The sequence below is a fragment of the Podarcis melisellensis genome (assembly GCF_964234715.1).
Source record: "Podarcis melisellensis genome assembly, chromosome: 15".
Classification (NCBI taxonomy): Eukaryota; Metazoa; Chordata; class Lepidosauria; order Squamata; family Lacertidae; genus Podarcis; species Podarcis melisellensis.
The window spans coordinates 42,056,864-42,078,088 of NC_138532.1; the positions used below are offsets into that span (position 1 = coordinate 42,056,864).

General features: G+C 44.0%; 1 protein-coding gene across 2 annotated transcripts; it reads right to left on the reverse strand.

The window, feature by feature from the left end:
• Window positions 1-3,227: 3,227 nt before the first annotated feature.
• Window positions 3,228-21,167, reverse strand: LOC309357821 (transient receptor potential cation channel subfamily V member 2-like). 2 transcript variants are annotated; one of them, XM_081890348.1, is made up of 17 exons: window positions 20,714-21,167; window positions 19,943-20,086; window positions 17,246-17,431; window positions 16,137-16,264; window positions 14,377-14,529; window positions 14,108-14,248; window positions 13,675-13,976; window positions 12,199-12,375; window positions 11,074-11,232; window positions 10,221-10,316; window positions 8,546-8,616; window positions 7,253-7,418; window positions 6,918-6,984; window positions 6,456-6,763; window positions 5,919-6,040; window positions 5,550-5,644; window positions 3,228-4,115 (listed from the first exon to the last, which is right to left on the reverse strand). In XM_081890348.1, exons 3-17 carry the CDS (start codon window positions 17,413-17,415, stop codon window positions 4,018-4,020), a joined length of 2,253 nt encoding a protein of 750 aa, XP_081746474.1. In that variant the 5' UTR covers window positions 17,416-17,431; window positions 19,943-20,086; window positions 20,714-21,167; the 3' UTR covers window positions 3,228-4,017. The 2 variants fall into 2 exon arrangements, with proteins under 2 accessions (XP_081746474.1, XP_081746473.1); XM_081890347.1 differs by lacking the exon at window positions 19,943-20,086 and having other exon boundaries at window positions 20,714-21,166.
• Window positions 21,168-21,225: the final 58 nt, after the last annotated feature.

Sequence of the window (21,225 nt, forward strand, 5' to 3'; positions counted from 1 at the left end):
TAAATTTCATGAAATAAAGAAATAAGAGATACCCCATATTACCGTCACTCTTTTTTTGTTGATCGGGACATTGCCCTTAATCCTGAAGCCAAACCTTGCTACGATACTATAACCTTTATTGTCATTGCCCCATACAGAACAACAAAATTGAAAAATCTACATAAGACATTCAAAAAATAAAAGATACCCCATGTTACCATCACTCTTTTTTTGTTGATCGGGACATTGCCCTTAATCCTGAAGCCAAACCTTGTTACGATACGATAACCTTTATTGTCATTGCCCCATACAGAACAACGAAATTGAAAAATCTACATAAGACATTCAAAAACCAACAAGCCAGCTATCCCAACCTGGTTAGCCCCCTGGGAAAGGCATTCTTTGTAGGCTCTGAAATCCAACACATGCCTGCTCTGGAGGGTAGGACCTGAACCGATGGAGTCAAGTTGTAAGAAAGCAGATTCCGGCTAAAAATTAGGAAGCACTTTCTGACAGCAAGAGCTGTTCTACAGTGGAATGGACTCCCTCAGGAGGTTGTGGCCTTGGAGAATTTTAAGCAGAGGTTGGGCGGCCATCTTGTCATGGATGCTTTAGCTGAGATTCCTGCATTGCAGGTGGTTGGAGTAGACGGCCCTCGTGGGTCCCTTCCAACTCTACAATCCTATATGATTCAGGAAGCTGCTAATTTACACCCTCCGTGCTTTTGCCAGCATGAAAAAGCTTCAGGAGGCCAGAACCTTGGTTAAGGTTGAACCACCACCATTTTGTCCTCCTATTCAAAGAGGTTTAGATGTTGAAGCATCAGAAGCGGGCAGTGGTCCTTCTTCCCTTCAGGACGAAGTGCTAGCAGCACCATGTGTCCCTTCAGCCAAAGCTGTCAACGTTTCCCTTTTTCTTAAGGGAAATCCCCTTATTCCAAATAGGATTCCTCGCAAGAAAAGGGAAAAGTTGACAGCTATGCCTTTAGCACATCTCTTAGCTGGCTCCATAATGACAAGAGAGGAAGGAGACCCTCACAGCAGCGCCACATGAGGGAGATTTGTGTGATTGCCTTCTCTTATACCTCCCAGAGAGTGCCAACTCTTTCCTTTCATGGAGCTCCATAAAAAGGAGCTCCCCCTTCTGTTTTACTGTGAGAATGTGTCATTTTAGGGGGTGAAACAATTTTTGCAAATTACTTCAGTGAGGGGTCTTAAAAAATATGTTTTTGGAGAAGAGTGGCAGACGAAGATGATGGACTTTGCAGAACCAGCGAAGCTGGCAGAAAAAAATCCTAAACCAGCATGATCAAGTATTCCAAAAGGACTGGAGTAAATTTATACAATATTTGAAAGATTATTGTAAGCAATTAACATCACTAGCAGGGCTGTCTGAAGACTTGTAATGAGAAATTTTCTGTCTTTCTATTTTTATTTAAATTTTGATCTGTTTTGTAATGAGTGTAATTAGAAGTGGAAAACATACAAAATGCAATGATATAAAGGTTAATTTTGAAAGCTATGAGGCGGAAGGGAAGGAAGTCAATAGGCTCTAAAGAGCCAAAGCAGTAAAGTGGATAACAATGATGTGAATGTATAATATTAAATGGAAAATAAATAAAAATTAGATAGATAGATGATAGATAGATAGATAGATAGATAGATAGATAGATAGATAGATAGATAGATAGTTTTTGGGGTGTGAGGGATTCCAGTCTGCTATTATTTTTTGCGACTGGACAACATTCAACTTGGTAAGTCTACATTGCATGAAGAAGCACATCAACTGGTTTTGGAAAGCCAAAGAACTTTAATTTTACCTCCTGTTAATGTCAGGTCATGCTAAATAATACGAGTAACAATAATTTATAATATAGCAGCAAGTAGTTGGCAATCATTTGTAATGATTTTGCACACACTTTACTCAATCATATTAATGTAACCGAAATATATTCTGAATTCCCCCAAGTCGTGCTACAACTCTTTATCAGCTTGCAGTTTTGGAATTTGAAAGTTGAAAAATTCAACACGTCCTTTGTGAGGGAGGGAGTCCTTTACTTCTTTGGAAATGCAGGGAGTGTACCCATGAGAGGGGGAAAAAACCCGTAACTGACAGAAAGCAGCATTCCTCACACACACACCCATCCCTGAATTATGAGCTGGTGAATGTGAAGCCCCTGCCTTAAAAGCCCTGGGCACTGTCAAAGGCAGAGCCATGGGAGCTTGACCAGACCCCTCCTGGGCGGCCATCTTGGCAAAAGATGGCAGAAGCAACAGGCAAAAGTATAACAGCTGTGGCGGACGCCTTAGAGCAGGGAGTGGGCTGAGCAATGCTGAGGAACCCCGCTCATGACACTTGGGAAAGGCAGTGTGGATTGTGTCCAGGGACTTCCAAAAGCGAGCCCTCAGGATCCTGCCCCTCGCCCACAGGGTTAGATATGGGAGTAGTCCTTTAGCTGAGCAGTTTTCCCGCCATTTTCCTTCCTCGCCCTCATGGCAGTGCCAGAATCTCAGGCTTGAATGGTTCCCTTTAGAGAGCTGCCTTTTCTCTCCCCACAAGCCATGAAGGGCCAAGGGAACGTTTCCAAGGCTAGAGCCTCTCGAGGGCTGCTGTCAAATAAGTGCATAAACACCTATTCCCTTGGAAATTGTTTTTCATGAGGATTCAAAAGGCTGTCTCTCCCTCGCTTCCCCCCATGAGGGGTAGCTTACTTAGTTATATACACTTGATCGTAAGAAAAAAACCTCAGAGCGGTTTACAAAAAGAAGGGAGACCCTTTGAGGTTGGTTTTTTTTATACTGTATAAAAAACCCCACAACCAATAGGTGTATAGTTTTTATGAAATAAAATTAATCAGTATGTGGAGGCATCTGCAAAGGCAGCTGGTCTTTCTAAATAGCTTTAGAATGAAATAAATAAATTCATTTAATTACCTCATGAGGCGTTTTAGGGCTCCTCTAGAGGATGGATTAGAATTACCCTGCTGCATGAAACTACAAAATGGGCTTTTCCTGATTCTAGTTTCATGAGGATTCTCCCTTAGCTATTGAAAATGTATAGTGTCCTTTCTTTTCTCCTGGGTTTCTATTCATTGACTTAAGGAACCCCTCAAATACGCTCAGTAGAGTTTAGTTTTCTGCACAATACATGTTACTTAGATGTGGTTTGAACATGAGGGCAGATACAACCTCAGGTTTTTTTACCCCCTGCCTGCAGCTTGACAGTTCAGTACTAAGTAAAGTGTATGATTTAAATGCAATACAAATTTTCTTCATTCCTTTATTTGCCAGACAGTCCCTTTGGAATTTTATTTTGAAGAAGTCTTTAATAGGATCAAGGACACGAAGGTGCTTCTTTCTGTATTGCCCAATTTCACATACGTCAACCAACATCAGAAAATTCAGAGAAGTGCAAATTTCATAGGACAGCTGTCCTTCAACCCGTGATTGTTTCAGGAAGTGTGAGTTAGGTTGTTACACAATGAAGTGAAAACAAAAATGGGGGCCAGGAGATCAGAAAAGGTGTTGAGTCCATTTTCATTTGCAAGGTGTTGACTAAAAAACAGCCAATTCGCTCCCACAAGAGGTAGCGATGGGCAGAAACCTGGATGGATTTAAATAAGGATTAGGGAAATTCATGGAGGATATCAATGGCTATGTTTTCCCTAAACTGTCAGAAGCAGGATGCATCTGAATAAACGTTGCTGGGAATCTCAGGTGGGCAGAGTGTTTTTGCACTCATGTCCTGCTTTGGGGTTGGCCACTGTGAGAAGAAGATGCTGGACTAGATGGACCTGATCCTGCGGCCAGGTTCTTCCTCAGTTCTTAGGCTGAGACTCTGACAGGAGACGGAATAATCCTTCATCTAAGGCAAGACTGTCAGCACAAATCTGTAAATGGCATGGAACTTGGGTCTGAGTCACGGCCTTAACGGTGGCCAGGCTGCTCCAGCTAAGCTCTTGCACTTCACAGCTTAAAGAACGTCGCTGTTAATGTGTCCCGAAGAATTCACCGCGTCTTCCTTGTGGCTTTCTCTCACTCACTGACTTCTGTCACGCAAGGGTATTTGCTCCTCCTCTGCGTCTGACGCCGCCATGTTTGTCATCCCTTGTGATACCCAGCTCCATAGACGCTTCCCTGGAACAGGAAACAGAAGAAGGGGGAAGCATCTGTCAAGCCTGTCCAGCAGGGACAAGCAAGTCCTCAAACAGATAACCTTTTGTGCCCAGGCAAATGGGTTAGGAGCATAGCTGTCAACTTTTCCCTTTTCTTGCGAGGAATCCTATTCGGAATAAGGGAATTTCCCTTTTAAAAAGGGAAACATTGACAACTATGGTTAGGAGGAGCCACAGCTGGGCCGCAGAGCGCCTGCTTCGTATGTAGAATTCAGTCCCTGGCATCATCTCCTGAAATCTTTCTGCCTGTCACTGCATGCTGATGCTTGTGGTGTAAAACTCTATGTATACTTTTGTCTGGAAGGATGGCGCCTCAAAGAGTTTGCAGTAAAAGAGAGCAGAGAGCACATATACCTTCCCCCGAATAGCATTTTCCTCATAGTTATTTTATGGTGTTCTTTCAATAATAATAATAATAATAATAATAATAATAATAATAATAATACACTTTAAAAAAAGCACACACACCAAAATGCCTGGCATCCCTTTGCCTGTTGCCAGGTGAGGTGCTGCTACTCATTTAGTAGACAATGTAGATGAAACAGTGGTCTGATTTACTATAAGGCAGTTCCGTATGCTGCTATGTCAACCCTTTGTTCAGAACCATGAGGACTAGAACCTTCTTTCATTTTTAGTGGAAATACTGCAGATGTCAATCCCTGACATCCCCTGATAGAATGATCAGGAAACAGGTAGTGGTTAAGACTTCTCTCTCTGTTATATCCTGGAGGGCCACTGCTGGTCAGAATATAGATGGGTTACATGGACAGATATATCAAGTCAGTCTAAAGTCAGGTTCCTATGATCAGGGAATATGGGATTGAATATATATCTCTATCTCTTTCTCTATATATCTGCCTTGTATACTTGACTCCTATTCAGTAGCATTTGATGCTGCAAGCAAGGAACTTTGAAATTTCTTTTTTCTGGGTCTACTAAAAAGATTTCTCAAGGGCAGAAACTCTAGTAAGTTTAGAAAGAGTGGGTATAACTTCAAGAATATTATTTTTGGTTTTTTTAATTTCCTTTTTTTTTTTTGCCAGATGAATTCATTCAGCTGCTGAGATGGGCAGATATGAGACTTTCCCCTGGGACCAGTTTCCTGATAGCAGCATCACCACCAGCTGGCATGGCCCTGTGGTGCTGTCCAATGACCTCTCATGCCACAGAGGTTTCCCTGATGATGCATTAATGGCTCTGAAGGCAGGAAGGTAAGCAAACCTTTTGAGTAACAGAGGGATGGGGAATTTGTGGCCATCCAAATTTTGTTGGGCCACAATTTCCACCACCCCGACCACGGGACATACTAACTGTGACTAACGGGAATTGGAGTTTAATAACATAAGGACGATCATAGGTTACCCATGTCTGGAGTTGGGTTTTGCTCTTTATTTACCTTTTGACACTATCTCACTGTGGTCTGAGTCTGTAGGATCCTCCTTGAGGGTTCCCAATTCTTTCTTCCAGTTATCCCAATCTACCTCTTCCACACTACAAAACACATACAAACACAAATGAACAATGAACCGCCTGAATCCCATCACTCAGCTGGGAGCAAATATACAGTCGACATATTGCTTAGCTGTGTAGCTTTTTTGGCATAATTGTTTGTTTCCCCAATCTTGACATACATAGACGGAGCTGTATCAATACGTAACAAACTACAATAGAGAATCCACCTCGTCACCATTGTGCTGCATTGCACATTAGTCGACCATAAGGTGCCCTATGGGTTTGCAACAGTGTGGGGCATGGCCGAACTCACCGGAAAAAATATCTCTTATCTTTCTCTTCTTCAGAGCCGATAGACAGCTGGCAACCAGATCTCTTGGGCTTCTGCCAATACCAAAGCCAGTTTTTCTCCAACTCCATAATAGCAATCGCTCTCTGTGGATGCAATAAAGGAAGAATGTACATCTCACAATTACCTTCCCACCACCTTAGATCTATAGGGGAGATCTGTCTCTTTGATCCATACACTAATTTGACATTGGTCCATCTAGCAGTGGCTCTCTTGGGTTTCAGGAAGCAGAGATTTCCTGAACTGCTGTTCTGCTTATAGACTTTGTTGGCCACTTTGGAGCAGGATACTGAACTACATGGGCTTTAAATCTGATCTTGTTCCTTATGTGTGAATTCTTCGTCAGAGCTGAGCTAACAGACAGCTGTCAGAGTGGGATCAAGGGTTGGAGAGTGAGGAGCCAGGAATTTGTGTACTTATTTATTTTCAGCCATTGTATGTTGCACCCAATAGCTTTATTTTCCCAAAGCAATGAGCAATGCCCAGTGGTTTTGGACTTGCCTGCAGCTTCCAAACGCCTTCACTGTGTCCAGAGAGTTTGGTGACCGTCTCGCTCATCAGGGCAATCAGCATGTTCAGAAGGAGGATGTAAGTCATGATGACATAGAAGAGAAGGAGGAGCATCACAAAGTAACTGAACTTCAGGTTCTCGTGAAACTCCAACTCCCCCATCCCAATGGTGAACTTGAACAGCTCCAGGGAAGTTTGCAGGAGCCCAGCATACTTGACTTGGTCTTTGTCATCACTGTTGACGAGGGAAGACCCATTCTGGACTGGCTGGGGAGGCTCCCCGGTAAGTATGACAAGGGCTGAAATGATAAATCAGAATATTCAAACCAAGAGGCCCTTAGAGACCTTGAAAATATCTCTTGTTTGTACCAGAATCCAGTCCCAAAATACAGGTAGAATTCTGGCTGCTGCCACCCATTCCAGCGCTTCCTGCTGGGACAAGTAGAGACTCACCTGTTGAAAAGCCAAAGAGGAAGATCAAATAGACCATGAGGAAATGGAAGACGTCCCGCAGAATAGCCTGGAACACAGAGCAGGATATAAGTGAATCAAGGGACCACAGCATGGTGTAGTGGATAAGAGTATAGAAATTAAGAATGGGAAGAGACCCAGGTTCAGATCTTTGCCCCGGCATGAAATTCAAGTGGATGAACTTGGGCCTAAGAGCAGGGCCAGCCTCACAACTGAGGTGACATGATTCCTACTAGGCCAGGAGAAGGACTGGATTGAAACCAGACTTTGCTTTGCGAAGATGCTAGCAGTTTTTATTGGATTGGTGTTCTACCAACCTTGTGTATCATGACAATGTAGATCCCGGTCTGCTGAAATCCTCGCATGTAATACAGCAGGTTTATCCAGCCAAGCAGGAGGGAAGAAACCATCCAAGGCACGTAATCTTCCAGGCCTGCAAGGTACATCACTGCCGAAACCAGCAGGGTCACTGACTGCAACAGCCTGTGAGAAAATGAGTGGGACGCAGAGATGATCCCCGCTTAGAGGTTTCCTTTACAAATAAGGCATGCAAAATCTGTTTGATATACCTGGCAGAATTCTTCCTTGTGGCATAGAAGAGTCTCTTTGGCCTGCCTAACACACAAAAGCTAAGCCACGTGCCCCAGCTAAGCATGAATGAGTGAGAAGAGGAAAAATTGCAGCCTCTTCACTCCTCCCTCGATCCAGAGCTAAGCCATGGCTTGGAGAATGCATTACGTCCAAAGCTGGGCTTGTGATTTGCACCCCCCGCCGGACAAACCATGAGAGATGAAGCAAGAACAAACCATATTTAATGCTTGACTGCAAAAAAATAAAAAACTCAAAGTGGTTTACGAAATGCAGGAAGCAATGACATTGTTATGTACTGAAGTTCTCACCCTGGGCCAGCAGGGGGATACTGTAGATAGTTATGCAAATAAGGGATCGAAAGTGATGTTCAGTGATTGGATAGTTTTAGAAAATTGTTACAGTTACGTTGTACTGGAGCTCTATATAAGCAGGCTGACTGAACCCTTCAGCTCAGTTCAGTTCTGGCCTGTGAATAAACAAGAGCTGTTGAAGAATCGCTGTGTCGTCTGATATGTTCACCCACAACTTAACAGAAATAATCAGTAAAAATGGTTGAAAACAACTATTTAAAATACTAATTAATAAATAATAAAATTCTCTTAGGATGCACACTTCTGTAGAGAAGTGCAGATTTGGAAGGAAGGCTGTACTGCAGGACTCAATTCATATTCTTTCAGAAAGTGCAAATTGTTAAATACTGAAAATGTTGAAATGTCTTGAAATACGAACTGAATCAATCAAAATTATTGTACATGACAGCAGGCTATGGTGGGAGAAATGGGGGGGAGAGATTTTGTTGTGGATGTTTTTGTGAGCTTATACAAAACAAGGCAGGTATGGAAAGCAGAGCTACCCCCTATAAAATGATGGATCCATCAAGGATTCTGTGTAGATTAGCCAAAGCGTCACTTGATTCTGGGCTTCCTTTCTCCTCCGCAAACAAAACAGGGAGAACTTTTGAATTGTAAACCACCTCCACCCATAATGGCCTCTTGCCCACATGCCTCCCCCCAACATACAGGAAAATCTCGATGTAGCCATCCTGAAGCAGACTTTTCAGTGACAGGCGTCTTCTCCACAGGTAAATGGTCTAAAAAGCAAATGGACAAGAACACTCTTGTCAATACAGCAGCAACAGTGCAGTGGCAAATTCAGACGTGCAAGATCCCTTCACGATAGTCACAACTAAGTCTACACAACCTTCTAAAATTATACATTATTAATTAGTGATGCATTGCAATGATCAGAGCAGATACCCACGTGTCACCTTTCAGCCAGGTGTACTATTTTCTATGTATATACACAGGCATACTGTGTATATACACCCTTTCATACTGATGGAGCAACCCTAGGACTCTGGAGACAGGAGTCCTTCTGAGACCCTGCTGCAGAAATACAGTGGTACCTCAGGTTACATATGCTTCAGGTTACATACACTTCAGGTTACAGACTCTGCTAACCCAGAAATAGTGCTTCAGGTTAAGAACTTTGCTTCAGGATGAGAACAGGAATTGTGCTCCGGCAGCGCGGCAGCAGCAGGAGGCCCCATTAGCTAAAGTGGTGCTTCAGGCTAAGAACAGTTTCAGGTTAAGTACGGACCTCTGGAACGAATTAAGTACTTAACCTGAGGTACCACTGTAATGAGGTGTATTTGCCCCTCTCCCCATGACCATAGCTGTCAACGTTTTCCCTTTTTTAAGGGAAATTCCCCTATTCCGAATAGGATTCCTCGCAAGAAAAGGGAAAAGTTGGCAGCTATGCCCTTGACCCTGGACCACTACACTTCTGTACAGCAGGTTGAACCATCTGGTGGTGGTACAAAAAGAAATCACTGAGCAGTAAATGGGTAAGCAGCTGAGTGGGTATTTATTTACAAGCTTACTCGCCAGCCCCTCTAGCGTGGAGACGAACAACTATATTCGTCTCCACACTATATATATAGTGTTTTAAATATATATATGCTGCTGGGTGACCTTGGGCCAGTCACACTTCTTTGAAGTCTCTCAACCCCACTCACCTCACAGTGTTCGTTGTGGGAGAGGAAGGGAAAGGAGAATGTTAGCCACTTTGAGACTCCTTAAAGGGAGTGAAAGGCAGGATATCAAATCCAAACTCTTCTTCTTCTTCAGTGTGCTTCTGAAATCCAGTTATTGGGAATCTTAGGTTGGCTTTTGCACTCAGGACCCAACTGCAGGGTTCCTAGTGGATAATCTGGTTGATTTAAAAGGATCCTCCTTCACAATGTATTAAACCATCCTAATGGTTCACCACTTTCTATCCTCACCCCAGATTTTCAACTGATTCGACTGCAGCCTTGTGTTTCAGCACTGGGCAGGCAGCCATGGGAGACAAGGAATAACATGTATGCAACTGAGGTGTTGCATTATGAAGACATGGTTTATAAGCCAACAACAAACCAAAGCTATACATTGTGTTTGCTTGGCAGAAAAATCAGACTGTTGTGGTAGGCTCATATGTCCAAACTAGCTATAGTTAGGCTCAACAAACCATGGTTATGTGCAAACCAGGGTAGTGTATATATTTTGTTAATTCTTTTAAAATGAAATATTTGATGCTGTTCATTTCTGGAGCCAGTCCTATTTTCTGCCGGCTTTCTGTAGCCAACCTAAGACGCAAAAAAACATCAAACACATCCCAAACAGCAGCAGGAAGAGCATGAAGAGTATGTTGTACCTGAGCAAAAAGGAGATACACGCCTCCGATTAAGACAATGACCTGGCCAATGAGCCACAATACGTCTCCGGCAGCATTTGACACTGGAAAAGGAGGCTGGGATGATACAAGAAAAAAGAAAGGGGAGGTACATAAGTAATTGAGGAAGATAAAAGCAGTGACAATCAGCTGATTGTTAGGGCTTGCAAAGTGCTGCACAGGACTCTGTCGGCACTGACCAGCTGGTCAGCAGTGCTTACAAGTTCCTTTTTGACCAGATATGACTTGGACAGATCTGGCAGTTTCAGCTTCTCTCGGTTTCTCATTTATTCCAGTCTTTATTCTAGTTCTCCACATTTCTGCATCTGCTTACGATTTATTTATTTTTAATCTCATCAAAATTAATTTCATTTTTTTAAAGACATCATGAAAATTTATCCATGTGAATCTCTGCTGGCAATTTTTGCCTCAAATGCAGATTTTGGCACATCAACCGTCCCTCGTCCCTAACATAACAAACTTTTGTATGTCATCTTCCCCTGATATATCCATAATAGTGCACACTTGTTCATCTTTTGTACACGTTGCTTGGCTGCAGAACTGCAGTGAATGATTTGGACAAGTGTAGATTTCAAAGGATGATTGCATTTCAGTTCAGAAAGTGGAAATTAGGTAGGTTTGCCTTTCAGCGCAAGCTGAATTGAATCTCTCTGCCACCCTTACCCTACATCATGTATGGGCAGGTGGGTGCGGCTTGGTCCAAAAGGGCCTTGTAGAACAAACAGGGAGCTTCCACACTTCTGCCCTAGAGAGCCACCCGCCTCCTCTCTCTGCCTCCCTCTCTGTATCCCCCAAGCCCCAAAGCTGCTGTTACCTTCCCCTCCAGAGGCCGGTGATAAGCAACAGCTGAGAACACTGACATGAACAGCACATAGGAGAAAAAACTGATGTAAAATCTCATGGCAGCAAAGGAGTCCCATTTGCTTTGAAGAAGCTTGTTTATAGGTTCCAGGACCACCATCTTGTACCGCTTCTGTATGTCGGAGAAATAAAGAATGAAAATAATTCATTGATTCAGCCCCCACCATCCCTCAGCCATGCTGAGGCTGCTGGCAGTTGGCGCCCAAAAACATCTGGAGGGCCACAGGGTACCCTAGCCCTGCTCCAAGTTGCACAAAACCACAGCTTCTTCAGCCTGCAAACAGGTTGGCTGAATAAATTGTGGTTTTGCGCAACGAAGAGGCCTATACTGGTGTGTGTTTCTTTACTTAAAGGTATTAAACTGCTTAATCATCTAAAATGTTCTAAGCCATGTACAACAGTGCAAATCGGCATCAGAATGCCACAACAGTGCCATCAAAACAGAGATAAATAAACCTACTGGTACAGTGTTCATTCTTATAGACAGGACAGGAAAAACATGCAAATCTTTACAAGAAGTTAGTAGTGCATAATTGTGATTGCGCTTCAGTTATGGCACTGAGAATGGCAACAGCAGAAAATGTTGGGGCTCGCCGTCAGTGGGTCACCGTCCTATGATACTCTGTAGGGCATGGTGCTATGGATAACATTTTCCAGGCTAATCCTATATTTTATATTACAGCTTTTTATGGGGAGAGGCCATCAATCAGGGTAACTTATTTTGTTTTCCCAAAATAAGTATCCACAAAGGCACCAAATCAAGACTCTCTAAGGCAAGAGTAGCCCTCCTGAATTAGGTTAACGGCCCATCTAGTTTCACACAGCGACCAACCAGGTGCCTATGGGAAGACCACAAAAAAATTATTATTGTGTAGACTTCTTCAAAGAATAAATCAAGAACATAAGGGGCCTGTGTAAACTTTTTTTTAAAAAAAAATGATGGGTGCAGAGCACTGAAAAGAAAACAAAGATGGCACCAAGAAAATCTGAAGAGAGAAGCCTAGCTGTAGAGAGAACTGAAGGATCTCCCTCAGGGATTATTTTGAAGCAGACAAGTCACCTTTGTGGATCATCTCACCGGAGTATCGCTACTGTAGGCAAGAATGTCCAACACAGAGTTCTCCTCATAGCTGTCAATGGAGGTCAGGTCGTAGAGAGAGATGTGGACAGGCCCATAGGTCCATTCAGTGAACTTCCGTGAAAGGTGACGGTACTGCGGGTCTTTGATTTCGCGGTGAATAATGTTTTTGAAGATCTAGGAAGGACAGAAAAGGGGGAGGAATCTTCTTTGAGTTTTGCCTTCCAACATTTATAAATAGTTAGACAGCATCTGAGGCCCTTCTTTGTGTGCTCCCTCGATGAGAGATCTGGAGGGTGACAACATGAAAATGGGCCTTTTCTTTGGTGGCTCCCCATTTGTGGAATGCTCTCCTCAGGTAGGCCTGCCTGGCACCTTCATTACACACCTTTAACCACTGGGTGAAAACATTTCTCTTCAGCCAGGCCTTTGGCTAATTAAACAATCTATGGCCTTTTAAATGCCAGAGGTTTTTGTTTTTGTTTTTTCCGTTGTTATATTATGTATTTTGTATTTTTTATATTGTAAACCACCCTGTGATCTTCGCATGAATGGTGGTGTAACAACAACAACAACAACAACACAGACCAACAACTCCTCAGTGTTCTACCGGCATGTCTTCTCCAGAGTGACCTTAGGAGCCCATCCTGAGTGGCTGGCCTACCTCCTTCCACTCTGATTGGCTCCATTCAGCACAAAGGGTGGGAATACTTCTTCTCAGTGGCTAAAAAGTTCCCATTTCATGCTGATTGGGCAGCTCTGGGATACTGAAGAAGACGACGGCGACACCGGTACCCTTCTATAATGGGTATTTGACCTCCTGTGACCCCCCCAGACCAAAACATCTCTGCCAGTAAGGGGTGTGGCTTAGAAAGAGTCCCAAGGGCTGGAAAAAGAGCCTTGAAGAACTGCACCTGCATCCTGGGCCTGAGTCTCGCTATCCTTGGGACATGATATTCAAGCTTGTGCACTGTAATGGAGTTGTGAAATCATGTATCCCATGGTACAAATATTCTTAAGTTGTCTTCTGCAAGTTGCCCTCTCAGTTTCAGCCTCCTACCTGGAGGTTGACAAAGCCACTTCCGCCCTACAGAGAAGGTGGGGTTGCGGGCTTCACAGCCCAGCCCACATGCGATTGGGAGGATACCCGGCCACGTCACCTTCTGGCCAGCCAATCGGCTGGCTCTCGGGGCGTGGCCTATTTAAGGCAGGACGCGGCTGGGGATCTCTCTTTGCCACCTGTCAGCTGTTCCGGTTCTGGAGGTTGACAACATTGACCTATCTTGTGTGGCCTGAATCTCTGCTAGCATAACATGAAGATGCTGCCTTCCAGATATTGTTGGACTTCTGTCTCCATGTAGCCAGTGTAGCCAACAGCCAGGAGAATGATGGGAACTGGAGTCCAACAACATCTTGGAAGGTCACAGGTTCCTCAGCTCAGAAATGCAGCTTATGATAAGCTCCCAACTGACTTACCTCTATCTTTCCAGTCTTGACGGCTAGGGTCAAAGGGTTCAAGCCTTTCCTGTTGATTAAATCCTCCAGTTTCTGGCTCAGGTTGAGCGTAGCACTGTGCATCAGGATCTTGTTGTACATCCCGATCACCAGCTCCCTGTTCTTCTCATCCGCATCATCGGCCGCCATTACCAAGGCATGGAGGACTGTGTTGCCGAGGGAATCCCGCTCTGCCAGGTTGGCCTTCTGATGAGGGTTATCCAAGAGATACCTGATCACTTCTGGTTGGTTGGTGCAAGCAGCTAAGGAGAGGGGAAGCTCACCTGGAGGAGGAAGGAGATGAACGGAAGCAAAGCTGGGAGAGGTATGGCTGCTTTTGGCACAAGTTACAAAAACTGAGCACCCACTTCAAGAATTTGTGACAGCAGACTTTAGGCACACAGTATCAACCTACCAAAGTAGAAGCATGCCCCTTTCTCCTGCTGGTGGAAGAACTTTCCACAGGCCTTGGCATGGACGTCAGCACCGTTCTCCACCAGGAGCTTGATCAGATCTAGATTCCTCTCCTCAATGGCAATGTGGAGTGCTGTGTGGCCTAGCAGAACAAAAATGGCATGAAAAAAATTCATTAAAGAAGTCAAACATAGAAAACAAGCATGTTCTCCTACGCCTGAGTGGAGGAGTTCTTTTTTTAATGCTGTCTCCCCACCCCAAGGTCCTCACCTTTATAGAAGCTATCCTTACAAGCTACGTTGATCAGAGGCCTTGGGTTCTTGGTCTCCTGGTCTATCTTCAACAGCAAAGGGATGGTGGGGTTTGCCCCATCTTTTAAATTCAGCAAGGCCTTCATCAAGCAGGTCTTGCCCGTTTCTCCATCTGGAAGAGAAGGGATTTCCATCCTTTGTTTGGAGAAGTGCATTTATTTTTCCTAACAAGGACAGCATATAGGGCCATTCAAGTCTATCAAATGCTTTAAGAATATCCAATGAAAGGGGTGCAGGAGGTGTATCTTATAATGTCTTCTGAGAAGAGCTGGATCCTAGACTAAGGATCCTGTTCCAATATATTCTAGAGGGCGAGAGGATCCCTGAATCTTGGAAATTGTCTCAAGTTTCCGTCATATTGAAACACAGCTGAACTGTGTCCCTGTAGGTCAAAAGCACTAGTTGAGCAAAATGAAAATATTTAATATGCAATCTAGGAACAGAGATAAATAATTTCCTCACAAAATTGGTGCATAAAGATCAAGCAGACTTCATGCTGGGGTGCCATATAAGCAACTCCATCCATTTCAAATATTCAGGGAAGAGCCTATTTCAAAGAACATAGATGCTTTAAATTTGCATATGTATTGTTTGCATTTGTGAATCAAATGGAACTTCTCCTCTTGCCCATTATGCGCTCCCTGATCTTTTCACCAGAAATACCAGGAATTGAAACAGGGACCTTCTGCAATCAAAGCAGATAACTGTACCTGTAACTGTGCTATGGGCCCTTATGATTTCCTCTGCTACAGAGTTCCCAACCTGTGGGGTTGAAAACCCAAGCAGGTTTGAATCCTGTGTAAGGTCCCACATTCGGTTGACAGTAAATGGATGGGTCAACATAGGAAATAAATTTGGATTTGTGGGTTGCCATACCAAAAATGATGGGAACCACCAATCTACTCTATAGTTTGGGAAATTGTCTTTTCTCTATGTGCTTGGACCCCCCCCCCTTAAAATACCATAGCCAACTTTTGTATGTTGTTCCCTGAGACCAAAGAGCAGGTTTGTTCAGATACTGTTCAGATACTGTTGAGCACCATTTTGAATCAGGTGTAACAGAATATACATTTCAAAACTGCACTGATTTTAACCGATTTTTGCATGATGGTTCATGAGATCAAAGAGCAGGTTTTGGTCTAAATCTGGATACAATTGGATCAAGGTGGAAAACTAACATTTCAAAACTGCACTGATTTTAACCACTTCTTTTTTTAACTTCTTTTTTTTACAATTCCAAAGAACCTCCAGATGTGAATGTTAGTTAGTTTAAAACAACACAACTTCCCTGAGAAAATACAGTGGTACCTCGGGTTACATACACTTCAGGTTACATACGCTTCAGGTTACAGACTCCGATAACCCAGAAATATTACCTCAGGTTAAGAACTTTGCTTCAGGATGAGAACAGAAATCGTGCTCCAGCAGCACAGCAGCAGCAGGAGGCCCCATTAGCTAAAGTGATGCTTCAGGTTAAGAACAGTTTCAGGTTAAGAACAGACCCCCGGAACAAAGTAAGTACTTAACCGAGGTACCACTGTAATGTGTAGTACAGTAAATCACATTTCCCTGCTCCAAACATCACTATCTGTCCTCTGCACTCTGATGGTCCTCATCAATCTTGTGAATAGTTCTATGAAGCTTGAGAAGCTTGCCTATTCTTACATCAGGGAGAAGGTTTTTTTTAGCAAAAACCCTAGCTCTCAGGCTCATGCCTACCTGTGTACTCAGAGTTGGTAAGAAATTTGCCGGTTTTTCGCAAATAGTCCCCCAGTCCTTCCAGCTCCTCCGGGTTCCCCCTTACAATAGCACCAAAGAGGCGGCTCTTGTTAAAAGTGTTCTCTTTACTGTGGGGGGGAAATCAGAATGAACAAAGACCACAATCTGCAGTGTACATTTAAAGCAGTACTGTACTCCTTTAAACAGTCTGGGTACTGTCATTTGTTAAGGATGTATTGTTAGGATACCCTAGTTCCCTTCACATTTTCCAGAGTTTTCTTAGAAGAGGAGCTAATTGCTAAAGCTCTTAGGGGGGGTTGTAGCTTTATTAAGCATCTCCTGATTCTCAGAACCTTTAGCAAATGATGATTCCCGGGATTCTTGGAGGGAATCCGTAGCTGTTAAGGTGGTGTTATAATGCTTCATAGTGCAAAGGTAACTTACACCCCTCTTTAGGCAGAATATAGTCCAGGAAGGACCATACCCCAGTGGTAGAGGCTCCTGCTCTGGATGCAGAAGGTCCCAAGTTAAATCCATGGAAACTTCTCCAAGCAGAGCTGGGAGTGACCCTGAAATTCCAAAGAGCCTCTGCAGACCAGTGGTGGTGAGGCAAATGGTGGTGTCAAGAGATGAACTTCTAGGCCTTATAGACAAGCGGACAAATCACTTGTTCCAGAAAGCATTCACCAAAGAGCTCTTGAGGCGTTCAAATATGAAATTGCTGATCTTCTAACAAAATCCGTAATATCAGCCTCCATATCTGAGCACTGGACAGTGGCCAATTTAACCCCCATTTTTTTAGAAATTGACCTCTGGGAATTAACACGGGGAAAATGGTGGAAAGCATGAATAAAGATAGAATGACCAAACATATAGATGATCCAGTATTTCAGAAGAAGACATAAGCATGGCTTCCACAAAGGTAAGTCCTGTCTAATTAACCTTTCAGAGCTCTTGGAGAGTGTCAACAAAGATATGGCTAGGAGCTCAGCAGCCAGCAGGACCAATAGTCAGCCATGATGGGAGTTATTGTCCACCAGCTTCCAGAGGCCCACAGATGTTTCCCATCCCTGCAGTAGATGGGTTGACTCCTGAAGGCAGCTGCTTACCTCAGATTGGGAGGAATCTTAATCCTAATCTTTGGAGATGGCGGACGTTCCGTCTCATAGGAGGTTTCCATGGGCCGTGGCTCTCCTTTTCCCCCAACTGCCTTCTTTTCCCTTGCCTCCACATTGTCCAAGGTGCCATCATCTATCTCCAGTATTGGTAAGTTATGCATCACGCCACTGAAAGTGCTGGCAAGAGAATAGATCATCACAAGAAGGTTTATTTGATTTACAGCAAATAGACTGAATAGATTCTAGCTCTTGGGATTACAAAGAAAAGTACATTACAAAAAAGGTCTGGCATATTCAGAGGTCCAGGTGCATGGAACTGCGCATAACAGAAGATGTATACGGAAACTTAAATACCTTAAAAACCATCTCCATCTGCACAAACTAGCCCTAAGCATTAAGATCCTCACTGTAAGCTATGAGCCTGAAACTCCCTGGTTAAAATCTGCCATTCACATACCAAGGGCGCTGTGAAAGCCCCCATCTCCAGTAACTTGTGCATGCTGCAATGAAATGTTGCGGTGTGTCCTTACCTCCTCACAGGAATGCTCATTTTCAGCGTTCAAGCCAGCTATTATCTCAAGTACTGAAGAAATGAACCTATGCTGCCAGTTCTCCTAATAGACCAGTATAAAGTAAGCAGCACATAAAACACTAGAAAACCATTCTACGTTCTAAATCTTATATTAATAATCCAAAAATTGAGAGAACTATGTACAAGATCTACTACAGAAGCCACAAACAGAAAACTCATTCAAATTGTGTCCAAAAGGAAGATTCAGTCTTTAAAGGTTTCTTTAGCCAGGCTCCTGTAGATATCAACAAAGGTAAGTTGGATGTTACGCTCAAGGGTTAGATATCAAGGAGGATAAGTTTGATCTTGTGTGTAACATCACCGACACTTCATTTTGGACACAATTTGAAAGAGTTTTCTGTTTGTGGCTTCTGTAGTAGATCTTGTACATAGCCATTATCTCAAAGCAGGATATTCCATTGCCCACCATCCACAACCTGAGTTTTCTCTTTTTCTTTTCCAACTGATATTGAACACCCGTGGCTACTGAGAATGCTCAGTCCTTGGCTGTTGGGGTGAGGGTCTTCCCCTTAAGGGTGTGGGTTTTATTTAAAGGACTTCTACAACCCTTGGGTTAAAGGAAATTAGATGTTGGGAAGTGTGATTTAGGCAGTTTCTCCTTTAAGGCCAAATCTGCACTATACACTGAAATCACAACAATGCATATAAAGTGCATTGCCTATACATTACTACACATTTAAAGCACTATGATACCAGTCTGAACAGCTGTGGTTTCCCCCAAAGAGTCCTGGGAACTACAGTTTGTTAAGGATGCCAAGAATCATTAAAGGTAAAGGTAAAGGGACCCCTGACCATTAGGTCCAGTCGTGGCCGACTCTGGGGTTGTGGTGCTCATCTCACTTTATTGGCCAAGGGAACCGGCGTACAGCTTCCGGGTCATGTGGCCAGCATGACCAAGCTGCTTCTGGTGAACCAGAGCAGCGCATGGAAACACTGTTTACCTTCCCACCAGAGCGGTACCTATTTATCTACTTGCACTTTGACATGCTTTCGAACTGCTAGGTTGGCAGGAGCAGGGACCGAGCAACGGGAGCTCACCCTGTCACGGGGATTCGAACTGCCGACCTTCTGATCGGCAAGCACTAGGCTCTGTGGTTTAACCCACAGTGCCACCCGTGTTAGGAGATGCCTATTCCTCTCATAGTGCTACGATTCCCAGAGTGGTTTAACAATCAATCCGTCTTCCCAGGGAGCTTTGGGAATTGAAGCTCTTTGAGGAGAACAGGGGTCTCGCAACAACTCCCAGTAACTCCTAATAAACTACACTTCCCATAATTCTTTGTGGGAAGCCATGACTGTTTAAAGTGGTCTGGTGCTGCTTTAAATGTGTAATGTAGAGGGAGCCTAAAGGCGAACTGACTCTTGTTTTGTCCCCCATTCCAAATGAGACGGATTGTTCTTTTTTTGTTTGGCAGCCCTGTGAACTGCGTAATAGCATTTTGATTCTGAAGTGCTTCGTCTTTTTGCTGAGCAATGCTTTGAGAGCCATCTGCAACGACAAGCTTCCGACCCACTCAGACAGAAACTAGGAAGAGGATGCGGCTGAGGGCGTTGCCTCTTGAGATGCAATACCTAATGGAGTTACAACGGCAGCATTCATTATCAAGAGTGCCTCATGTCACATGCCTGCTGAAAGCGTGTGAGGCTTCAGATATAATGACAGCGAGCAGGGAAAACAAGGGGGGCTAGGAGGCTTTTCATGTGAGCCGCACAATCTGATGTTGTGATGACCCCCGGACTTTAAAAGAGGGTTAAAAAAATTCACCAAGGATCAGACTATCAGTGTTTACTAGTAGCCACAATGGCTATATTCTCCTTCCACTGTTGGAGACCTCTCTGAATACCAGTTCCTGGGAACTACAAGGAGGGAGAGTTGCTGTTACGCTCAAGCCCCGCTTATGGGATTCCCACTGGGGTGCAGCTGGTTGTCCACTGTGGGAACAGGATCCTGGCCTGATGCAACAACTGGACTCATCTGATGTTCTTATAACCTCTTTCAAGCGCTCCAGGGCTCAACTGTGGAACCTGAGAGGCCAAAAATATGTTTTTTTACAACTATGTGCCTCATCATCATCATCATCATCACTGATCTGTACCTGGAGCTTTAGGAAGAAAAGAGGTACCGCATGACAGGCATAAATCTGACACATTCAGCATAAACATGCACACACAGAGAGACCGTTGCTTCACCTCTAGGCCAATTTTCCACCTGAAACTCAATGTTTTCAGTAATCTCTTTTCTAGAGAAAAGGAAAAAATCAGCCAGAAATATATGCCACTCCTGATTTCAAAGGTCACACCCTAATCTCAGACATGTGGGGGTGGGCATACGGCTTGGATTACTCCATGGCATGAGAAGGGCATTCTGCACAGGCTCTGAAACACTCTCATTATTTGCCTGAGAATAGCCAGACTTAATGCTTGGAATTTTAAAACGGTCTCATAGCACGATGAGGGGTGGGTTGTGGGTGGAGGGAGAACGTCTTTCAGTCGCCTTCTGGAGACCACCTTGCTGTGGTGGGTGTGGCCCGGCGTAAAAGTAAGCAGAGCAACAGATGCAAATCTTCTCTTTGCAAAGGAAGCTGCATGTTTCCCACAATAGAAAAGTCAGAAGGTTTTGTATGCATATACCTCTATCCAGGCAACTAAGAGGCATTATGATAGTTCAAGGAGGGTGTGGCCTGGGGAGGCTCCTGGGGGCCACATTGAAAGACACGGGGACCCACATTCACATCCCTGAGATTCCCCATCCCTGCCACAGACTGGGGACTTTCCCTGGATTAAATTAAGCTCTGCATGTTTAGTTATAGGCGAGGCTTGTTGGGGAGGGGAAAGGAGAAGGAAATAATGGTTTATAATGTACTTACTCCACAAAGAGGTTCCACCCGGTCTCAGTGCACAGGTCTCCTTTATCCTGCCGAGCAAACGATGCCCCGCAAATGCCAGCAATATTTCAAATGTCAGGCTTTTTGGATTCACAACCCCTCCGCTGTTGGGCTGCAGAAGCTGATTCTTTTGTTTAAAAAGAATTAAAAGGAAAGAAAAGCAACCTTAGCTTTCCTCACTTGCACACCAGCAAAAGATCCATTTTCCCCCCAGCACAGCATTTCTTCCACCCAACCCGATGCAGGACCTGCTGCGTTCTGAAACCCCGTAGCTACTTGCAGACGGTTATGTCGGAAGCAATCTAGAGGAAGTGGTTGTTATCGACTGCCTGTTCCCATAAGGAGAATGACAATTGCATTCAGAAGACTGATGGGTGTGGGAATGGTTCCACGTTTCAGAGATGCTGGAATATTGCTAATATCTGTCTGCTTGCCTCCTGCCAAGGCGGAGAAACAGAGTCACGCAAGGCCCCCGTTGAGAATAAGATTTACTC

What these genes read in the sequence shown, in the direction of transcription:
- LOC309357821 (XM_081890348.1), bottom strand. Translation starts at nt 17,415, where the DNA reads ATGCATAACTTACCAATACTGGAGATAGATGATGGCACCTTGGACAAT. An exon ending in AAGATTCCTCCCAATCTGAG is followed by an intron (nt 16,265 to 17,245) that starts GTAAGCAGCTGC and finishes TCCCCCCCACAG; the next exon opens with TAAAGAGAACACTTTTAACA. An exon ending in CAGTGAGATAGTGTCAAAAG is followed by an intron (nt 4,116 to 5,549) that starts GTAAATAAAGAG and finishes TTCCTGTTCCAG; the next exon opens with GGAAGCGTCTATGGAGCTGG.